The sequence below is a fragment of the Ammospiza nelsoni genome, chromosome 3, assembly GCF_027579445.1.
Source record: "Ammospiza nelsoni isolate bAmmNel1 chromosome 3, bAmmNel1.pri, whole genome shotgun sequence".
Classification (NCBI taxonomy): Eukaryota; Metazoa; Chordata; class Aves; order Passeriformes; family Passerellidae; genus Ammospiza; species Ammospiza nelsoni.
In genome coordinates, this window is record NC_080635.1 from 110,903,365 (window position 1) to 110,913,680 (window position 10,316).

Genomic DNA, 10,316 nt, shown 5'->3' on the forward strand with positions numbered 1-10,316 from the left:
TTGGAGGAGGAGGAAATATGGTGGTGGGTTTGTAAGCTGTGTCCAGAGGGCAGGGGAAAATCTATTGCAGGACGTGTTTTGTTTTGAGGCTTGAAGAAAACCACTTCAAAACTCCCCATTTCCATTGCCCATAGCTACACTCAGTGAACTCCAATATGAAATCATTCTCCTTGGCAGAGGAAAGGCAATATAATGTAATTTGGGTCCTAAAAATTATGGTTCTTAAAGGGAAACAGGAAAAAAAGCACATCTCTCTAACACAGACAGGTTTGCTTGGAAATGCAGGTGGGAAATCTGTGGGGGTGTGTGGAGGGGGGTTACCAGCTCCCTCCTTCCCACCTGCAGCGGTCTGGACTGTCCCAGGGCTTTACCCTCCTGTGAAGTTCAGAGAAGGGAGATGGGGTGGTGAGGTTCAGCACAGAGAGCGCCATGATCAAGTTCAGCCCCTCTGCCAGACAAGAGGGAGGAGTTCAATGCAGAGGAAAAAGAGATAAGACAAAGAATGGCCCTTACAGGGATCAAACCGTCAGCGTTGGTGTTATCAGCGCCATGCTATGATCTACTGAGATAATCTAGGGTCAACAGCAATCAACAGCAATAGGTCCGCAAACAATGGCCGGCACCCAGGCATGAATAAAAGTGACCTCAGGGCTGCTTTACTTTTGGGTCAGCTGAGCATTCCCAAAGCTCCAAGCCCTCAAATTTTAGGAACTGCAGAGGACAAAGGGATGGACAGCAAAAAACCCTTTCTGGCTGATGAACACCCCAGCACTGCTGACTCCAGCTCCCTGTGATGCTCTAACTGCTTTCTGGTCTCATTCAGACACAAGAAACTCCAGTAAAAGTCATCAGAAGTTTAGGTCCAGCAAGACCAAGTTTTGGTGACTTTCAGTAGAGAAGAAGGCTCTTAATTAAGAATAAATTTAACTATTACTGCATGACCAGCAAAACGCAGGAGCTAAAGCAGGATGGGGCAATTAAGGGAAATTGTGATTTCAGGCTCCTAAATGCTGGGAAACGTTTGTAAGACAAGCAGGAGGTGAGAGAGTTCTGTGAGTCTCGGGAGCTGCTCTCCTACAGCAGCCAGACGTCGAGCCCAGACTGTGTCCCCGCAGCAGCACCAGACACTTTGCACACTTCAATGAGTCAAGGGAAGTGAGAAGATCCCAGAGAGAAACTTTTAACTTTCTTGTGTGTTTGGCGCTTTTTCCCCTCGAAATCCCCACCTTTCCCAGCTCAGTCCGATTTTTCCACAGTCCTTAAAAAATTTTTAAATTACAATATAAAAAATATCTGTAGCTCAGAAGCAGAACCAAACTTTAGGCAGGGGATGAACAACGTGCTCAGCCACAATGAAACTCAAGGCAAAGTCTGTCTGCTCTGTTCATAGCGCTCGCTGGTTGGAAAACCAGAAAGCTCCCAATTAACTTTCCTGAAAGATTTTTCTTTGGGAGCAATTAATAAGTGCTTTGCAGTTTGACTCGCGTTATTAATTGGATTGGGGGGAGTTAAAAGCGCAAACGGTCTATATGATTTTTTTTCCTAGGGTCTGTAAACGAAGCTAACAGATGGAACTGACCAGTAACGTGCATCTGGCAAGCCGGGTTTCTTATAAACTTTCCTCCAAACAAAACCATTTTGGAGGCTTTGTTGTTGTTTGAAACAAAGTTGGGCTCCGGGCTGGCGAGGAGCGTGGCGTGGGCTCGGCTGGGCTGCGTGTGCGTGGGAAGGGAGCGCGGAGAGGGCAGGGGTCGGGACGGGGGAAGATCTCAGGCAAAACCCATCTCCTGCAGCGGGGGCATCCCCTGGCAGCTCGGGCAGAGCGCTGGGAAGGCACCGGGACGGCGCTGGGAAGGCACCGGCCCTTGCGCCAGGCGCGTCCTGCGGGGCGATGCCCGCACCGCGGCACGCACGGCACAGAAAGGAAGGGGATCTGTACCCACATCGCTCTCTCACAGCCGGGGTTTCCCGAAAATAAAATAAATGAGTGCGTAAAGGAGCTAGTGTCTCGTGGGTGACTCGCTGGGGAGCGAGGGTGATGGGGAGCGCCCCCGGTCACGGCTCGGGGATGGGGGCAGGACCGGGCTCGGTGCGCTCCGCGCCGCCCCTGCCGCCGTCACACCGTCCTGTCCCCGTCCCCTCTGTGCCGTCTGTGCCCCGCTCATGCGCTGAGCCGGGCTTGCCTGGCCAGGTGGAGGAAAACCTCTTCTCATCCCTTCTCAGAACAAAACCGAACCACATAGACTGGACTGAAGTGCCACAGTGCAAATAACCGAAGTCGACAGAGGTGCGGAGCGCTCTGCCATGAGTGTTTGGGAGGATGTTTGTCTTCCTTCTTCAAGGGAAGGAATGTCTCCCCTGCCTCTCCCTCCATCGGGAAGGTGCGTTCAAGGTGTGTTAACTTTTTTTGTGAGGTCTAAGCCTCCCTGTTCAAGGCTGGTGTGGCTGATTCCAGTGCGCTCTCCACGCTCCAAAGAGGTGTTGGAAAGGGCAAAGTTGGTTAACATCAATAGGGTGGGGTTTGTACTGTGGCTTTTTTCAATTCTCTCAAGTATCAAAATCTTGAAAAGATCAAACAAAATCTGAACTTGGAGAAAATTCTGGATCTTTTTTCAATTATATATTGGGGAGAAATATTTGTGTTCCTTTAGCAGTATTAGAACTGTAGGAGAAGCAAATGAGAAGAAAAAAGCAATTCCTTCCTTCCTTCCTTCCTTCCTTCCTTCCTTCCTTCCTTCCTTCCTTCCTTCCTTCCTTCCTTCCTTCCTTCCTTCCTTCCTTCCTTCCTTCCTTCCTTCCTTCCTTCCTTCCTTCCTTCCTTCCTTCCTTCCTTCCTTCCTTCCTTCCTTCCTTCCCTCCTTTCCCCCTGGGCCGGGCGGGGCGGGGGGCTCGGCTGGAGCCCCTCTCCCCAGCATTGCTCTGGAGAGGTGTGATGTGTTCCCGCTGCCCCCCCCGCCCGCCGGGATACCCGCACTTTCCCATCTCAGACAATGCATTTCCATTCCAGTCGTGTGCCTTTGTCCATTTGTAGGAAGAAAAGAGGGCTGAGTGACAGCTCCTGTTAGCCTGCATGAACAGATACCAATAAACCCTCCCAAAACCTGGACCTTAAAAAAAAAATAAAAAAATAAATAAAGAGGAAAGAGCAAGGCAGGGAGCCACATGCCTCTTTGCCTCCGGCTTATTATTAAGACACCTTCGCAGCTTAAACGCTTAAACGCGACCCAAATTAAATGGCAATTAAAAGCAAGTTACACCCTCTCCTATCTCCGGGCTTATCTCGGGTGGAAACTAACCATCAGCAGAGCCTCCCCGTCGGGAAATGCCATTTGGGCTGGCATCTTGGCGGAGGGTGTGTGAGCCCCCCCTGGCACCCCGAGCGCGCCCGGCAGCGGGCGGCGCCCCCGGCGCTCCCCGGGCGGAGCCCGCATCACTGCGGGGCTGCGGAGCTGCTACCTGGGGCCACAGGAGCAGGGGGCGCCGAGCAGGCACGCAGGACTCACTCCCCGAGCGTGGCGGCTCCTCGGACCGGTGTCACTAAATAAATAAATCACGTACCCCCTTCAGCTTTGCCACCCAGGGCTACGCAGCCTCCGTGCGTTCCCATCTCCAAAATATATCGGCACTTGGAAATGTCGAGACAGCTATCAGTGGTCTTTAGCTCTTACGTCCCCTGTTCCTGTTTTTCTTTCGCCTGTTACAGATGTAATTCCGTAGATCTATATGTATTTTATGTATAATTCCATAATATCATATGTCACTGCAGTGATACTTTGTGGTCTCACCCTAGTTTTATGTTTGAAAATGCTATTTAAAGAAGCCTGTAAGATAACATATTAGGCAGCTTTAAAAGCAGGTTGGAGTGTGGGGTGGACTTAAATTCGATGTAAATGAAAGGGTAAAAAAAAAAAATACAAACCCAAACCAAAACAAACCACATAGTTTTCATTTAGGAAAAAAAAAAATACACTTAAACAGACACACATACAAATGTGCAATCTTAGATTCTGGTCAGTATTTAGAAACAGTATAATCAACAGGAAGGAGCACTTACCTATTGAAAAGGATGGTTTAATAATATATATTTGTATATATTAGCTTTATGTCTTCCCAATAAAATGTACACAAAATACCCCCTTCGATCAGATTAGTTCCCATATTAGCCTGGGTAAGAAAAAGCATTCTAAAGAGTGGAGGAAAAATTGTATAAAAATGTTGAAAGAACCTACAGTTCCTTATTAGGCGAAGATACAATATTTATTCCTTGTCTCCTGGGATGAAGCTCCTCTATCTATTGTCCTCCCAGTTCTCAGTGCTGATGCTTAATTTTCAAAACTTCTATATTACCAAGGGACCTACGACATCAGCCAAAGAAATACCCAGCAAGTACAAAATCTGATCCAGGGAGCAGCTTTTGTGCAGAGGGAAAATTTTGTTCCTACAGGTTTTTAAGGAGGTGCATGGAAAAGCGAGAGATCTGATCTATGCAGATACATTGCAAATTCTCTCTGTCTGTAGAGAATTTTTCTAAAAAAAATTGGGGAAATACATGAACTTTGGATTTTTCAATTTTTTCCTTTTTTTTATTTTTTTTTTTCCTTAAATTTGGAGAGGGGAGTTTTATCCAGAGTTGGGGGTTTTTTCCTCTTCTTTTTTTTTTTTTTTTTTTTTTTTTCGGAGAACCAAAAAATGTCAACTACCTTTCCAGGTCTCGTCCACGATGCAGAGGTATTTTGTGTGTGTGAGTGTGTGTGTGTGTGTGTGTGTGTGTGAGAGTGCGCGCGTGTGTGTGGATGTGTGTGTGCATCTGTGTGTGTGTGTATGTGCCTGTGTGGTTGTTTCCATTTTTTTAAAATCCATATTGGACCGTTACGTTTAATTATAATCCGGCTTCAGAGATAACTTAAAGAAGTATAGAGAGAAAATTCGTTATGACATCTGTCGCCAGCAAGGGCAACTCATTACCACGTTAAAACCGTTGCCAGAACGAAAATCAGAATAATACCCCTAATAATATAATGAAGTGGAGAGAAATCACCACCAGCTCGCCAGGAATGGGGAGTTCTCGCTAAAAAGCAGGACTCTCCTTTCTTTCGAAACGCAGGGAAAAGAGGGGGGGAATTTTGGATCTGATTCGTTATTTTAAAAAGAAAGAAAAATAGGGGTTCAAAAAAAAAAAAAAGAAGGGAAGGAAGGAAGGAAGAAAGGAAGGCAAGCAGGCGGCAAAGCTTTCTCAATGTGTAACGCTGCAACATAGGGACGGGACTTGTGTGTATTCTCGGTAGTTTCCTCTGTTTGATGACTTTTTTTTTGTGTCAGCCCCAGATATTACAGCTGTGATCAGGAGGTGGATGGATAGATGGATGGATAGATGAATGAATAGATGGATAGATAGATGGATAGATAGATAGATAGATAGATAGATAGATAGATAGATAGATAGATAGATAGTTTTTATTTCTGTGCGTGGATTCCTTTTGCTTGACAGTATTAAGGGCAGGCTGGGCTGTTTATGATTTTTTGAACAGACCTTTATGGCACCAGCCCAAGGTAGGAAAGGATCTTTTGTTGCTGGGGTTGCCGCTCGCAGGCTTAGATGCTTCTGCAGGGGGAGAAGCTATGCAGGACAGCGTGCTTGGAAGAACGGTACCCGGGGTTTTCAACGACAAACCTCCAGTTTTGGGGTCTTCTTTTCACTTCTTCCTTTCAGATACGTCATGACGGATCAAACAGTTACCGTTTGATGCAGCTTGGATGCCTGGAGTCTGTGGCCAACTCGACCGTCGCCTATTCCTCCTCATCTCCTCTCACTTACTCTACCACGGGCACCGAGTTCGCCTCCCCGTACTTCTCCACTAACCACCAGTACACCCCACTGCACCACCAGTCCTTCCACTACGAGTTCCAACACAGCCACCCGGCAGTCAACCCCGACGCTTACTCCTTGAACTCTCTCCACCACTCCCAGCAATACTACCAGCAGATCCACCATGGAGAACCCACTGATTTTATCAACCTGCACAATGCGCGGGCACTCAAGTCCTCCTGCTTGGACGAGCAGAGGAGAGAGCTGGGGTGCTTAGATGCTTACCGCCGCCACGACCTGTCTCTTATGAGCCATGGATCCCAATATGGGATGCATCCAGATCAAAGACTCCTGCCAGGACCAAGCCTCGGGCTTGCAGCCTCGGGAGCAGACGATTTGCAGGTAAATAACATGCGATCTCCTTTCGAGGTGCCTTCCCCTCCCCTCCCCCTGTCCTGGATCCCCCCACCACCCCCACCCCCACCCCCATTTTCCTCTGCTCGGAATAGCTCATACAAAGGAGGGAAGATTCATCCCAAACCCGGTCCAGCGCCCGTCCCTTCCACATTAGTAGCAGCAGGAAAAAAAATATGTGGAAGGGGAAAGAAAAAAGAAAAAAAAAATCAACCAAACAAGTGGTCTTCTTCTGCCAAACAAACAAATTTAGTAAAAACAACCTCGCGCCTGCTTTTGCAGCGTGGGTTGTGTGTCTGTGGTGGCTGAGACCGTGGGGGTCCCCCGGAGATCTCGGGGTGAGTGTGCGTGTCACACTTCCTCACCCAGTCACACGGAACCCAAACCAAACCAGAACAAACCCATTTCCTTGCTTTTCCTAAACTTTTCCTCTCTTTCGGCGCAAGGAGCACTTTGCAGCGACAGAGCAGGCAAATGATTTAAGGAAGGCAGGGAGTAGGAAAAGAGAAAAAAAGCATGGCAGGAAATAAATCTGCTTTCCGACAGACCTGCAAAGGCAAACCTTCCGAGATATGAGGGTGGAAAGGGATAAACGGGAGCAAATGTTCGTCAGAAAAAAAGTCAGAATGATAAAAATGCCTCGCTATATCCGATCTAGGTGTTAATAGTGTGAGAGATAAAACAGATAAAGCTAAATTCATCTGTCTGTCTATCTAATCATTCATCCACTCCACCCTAACCGGCACGTGGATCCATCTAAAAAATTTTATTTCTGTGTATCAAAAACTCAGATTTATCCGCTCAGAAATGCTTTCCCACGCGCTAAAAATTCACTTCCGCCAAACTAAGCCGGTTGCTTAAATGAAATTGGTTTCCAAAATTGAAAAGAACGTCATCCTGTGTCTAACCTCCATTCCGAAATGTGCCCCAAATCAAAAGCAAACCTTCCTTCCCCCGACGAGCTGAAGAACTGAGGGTTTCCCCATCAGCAGGGCGAGACAAACGGGACCGTATTTACTGTACTCACTTTTCCCCCACACCTCGCTCCCTGGCACACAAAGCTGCCCGTGGTGGACTTCCCAAAAACATGTAGCGGTCAAGGGCTTGTGGGGAAAAAAATCAATTCGAAATTTGCAAAATGCAGAAGGTTTATTTTCTTTCCTTCAAATCAAAGCACGAAAAAATAATCCAAACAATATATATCAGGGAAAACAAATATTTATTTTTTCTGGGAGGAAAATAAACCCACAAACAAATAATGTTAACTTTTATACGTCAGATATAGAAAACCTAGTTATTTAAACCTAGTTTTCTCCGCAAAAATTCACTATATAATTTTGTCTTCTCTGGCCATTTTTTTGTTTACATTTTTCACAAGGATCTCCTTATGTTACCCCCCTAAAAACAAAAAAAATCTGCCATTCACTGCTCAACCCCAACTAAAACCTATTTACTCCTTTTTATAACCACGTCTGCTGCTGATTTTTTTGTATCTGTACAAATTTTTTTCTTTGGCAGGCACAAAGCCTTGTATTTTTCAAAAGAGGGGATTAGGAACGTTTGCAAGACAGCAGACAATGCCTAAGTCCCGGGCAAAAAAGCACCATAGTTTATCCAATTTTCGACTTAGTGCCATTCAACTGGTCATTTATGCAATGTCATCCGACCAAACAACATGTTTCCCTTCTTAAAAAAAAAAAAAAAAGGTTGGTTAAGCTGCTAGAGGCACAGTCTCTTTTTATTTATTTAACGAAGAAGAAAATCAACAGCTTTCCTTTGGAAAATATTAATTTTTCGATCACAAGTTATTATCAAATAAAATGCTTAGGTCTTTGTACTTAATCTCTTCTTTATTTTTTCCTCCTCCCTCTTTTTCCGAACACAAGAGGGAGTGTGCAGAGGTACCAAAAAGCCTGAGTGTGAGAAGTTGAAAATATTAGTATTTGTCGTTAGGACTTGGATGATTCAGAACAAATTTGGACTCTGGCGAATATCACTGCGGGTGTAGAGGGAAGCGTTTTGGTGGCGAGCAGAAACAGGACTGCACAGAAATACTTTTAAACCAAAAATTGTGGTCTAACCAGTCTACCCCTTTCTCCTTAGTCTTTCTTTTTAAAACGTTCATCAGCATATGCCTCATTTCAAATGCAACAAATGTAAATATACTTTTCCCTGCACAGAATTTTAAGTGAATGTCCAATAGTTTCGAGGGCGGTTTAAGTCAGCCTAACAGATGCAAACAGTCTTGGAGCTGGAGTGGCATCTTTCAGTGCCCTAAAAAGATTTTCCATGGGCAACAAAGAAAACTGTCACACCTTTTCCCATCACCGCTTTAATTTATGCTCAGTCGCCAAGTTTTTTTCATATTGATTTCATAATCACTTTAAGGCAGAACACTTAAAATAAAAAAGGGCCTTGAAAAGGAAGGTCTTACAGGGCCAGGGCCAATATGGTGAAAGTGGGGGAGAGAGCCAGGACTGTAAAGATTGTTTTGTAAAGTGGGGTTTTTATTATGCACCGACTCTCTCCGCATTTACTTAACTCTTCACGGGCTGTTGAATAGGTTAACACCCTTAAAGGCCTCTTTCATGTCCAATACCTCGTTTGTTTGTAGAGGAAAATGCGTCTTTAACACATTTCCACTGGGCAAAGATTTAGGTTTGGTTTGTTGTGTTTTTTTAACCCCAACATAAGGAAAAACCCAAAGAAAACCCAACCCTTTCAAGTCTTTTATCACTCCAATAAAAATATTTATTAAGGAGGGCGAAGATCTCCAAATAATCAGCCTTGTAACAGGAGAATAAAGAAGTGAGATCTCTTCGGACGTGCACCAGAAGCCCTAGGCAGGTTTTTTGATGGTTCTTCACCCCTCGCTCACACATGGGTGCCTGTGTGTGTGCGCACACAGATGCATATTCATCCCCACCTATGTGCGGACACACGCATTGTTACAGCACCCTCGCGACTCTGGAGCCGGCAAAGCCCAATGGGTCATCTGTTGTTTGTGCTCTTTGTCTACTTCTGTGCGCACTTTCTAAGTCGGTGGATGCATGTCCCAAAACACATCTGAGTTTAGCTGTGCCCGAATATAAAGATACCGCTAAACATACAAAACCAGAAAAGTACATTTTTAGCTTTGTGAGTGCAACTGTCGAGCGGCAATGCACTTGTCTCAAAGGTACTTGTTTGTCTGTGTTTCCTGCTATGTAACTGCCCGTCTAAGTTGCCAGTTCGGGATAAATTCGTGTTTAAATGGCAATGAAAGGAAAATTTTTCTGCGTTTGGTGGGGTAGGGGCAGATGGCAGGATGGAGGGGGGATTTCACTTGGGTTCTCTGAGAGTAACTGTGTTTTTCCAGTTCACCTTAACTATTGTTCCTGGGCGAGTCATGTAACAAAACAAAAGCCGTGTGATCTCTCTGAGGGTTTCTGTGTCTGATTTCTTTCTTTCCTTTCTTTCCTTGTTTTCCCCTCATTATTTAAGAGCTCAGTGGAGGCCCAGTGTGGACTTGTACTCAACGGTCAAGGAGGTGTGATAAGAAGAGGTAAGAGGTTACAAATACTTGCGTCTATCAGTTTTTGTAAACACACATCCCTTTCCATCTCTCCCTGCCTTTCCCTCCCCCACTTTTTGGCGTAGTTTGGATTTACTGCCGAAAAAGTGGTAATTTGCGGTTTGTCAGAAGTAATTTCAAACTCGCTTAGAGCACTTCGCATTTCACAGTCCATTTGCACTTTACAAACGATCTGCTCCTCGGTAGCTCTCGGATACTCCCTCTGAATTCAGAGTTTTCCTGACTCGGTGTAACATTCCGGGTTTAATCAGGATGATCCCTGATAGTTTGAGAAACGTGTTCCCTGGCGCCGGGCTGTTAAGTCGGTAGTTTGATCTCGTGTGAGGGAAAAAAAAGGAGTTTTTTGGGAAATGTGGTTTCAGTAGCGCTGCAGACCGGTGTGGAACTCGCTTTTGAGTGTCACTTCATTTGATAACCATCTGTCAGTGTAAATATCGAACATCAAAATTAGAGGAGAGGTTTGGAACTCGTGTTAAGCACACGTCTCTACAGAATTTGCGAAATTTGAATGTCCCGGGAAGT

General features: G+C 45.5%; 1 protein-coding gene across 1 annotated transcript in view; it reads left to right on the plus strand.

Annotated features, from left to right (window-relative positions):
- The first annotated feature begins 4,689 nt into the window (after positions 1-4,689).
- Positions 4,690-10,316, plus strand: part of TFAP2D (transcription factor AP-2 delta) — a 49,833-nt gene continuing 44,206 nt past the window's right edge. The window contains exons 1-3 of the mRNA XM_059469112.1: positions 4,690-4,728; positions 5,711-6,208; positions 9,704-9,764. Coding sequence (XP_059325095.1) covers positions 4,690-4,728; positions 5,711-6,208; positions 9,704-9,764 — 598 coding nt within the window. The remainder of the gene's footprint in view (positions 4,729-5,710; positions 6,209-9,703; positions 9,765-10,316) is intronic.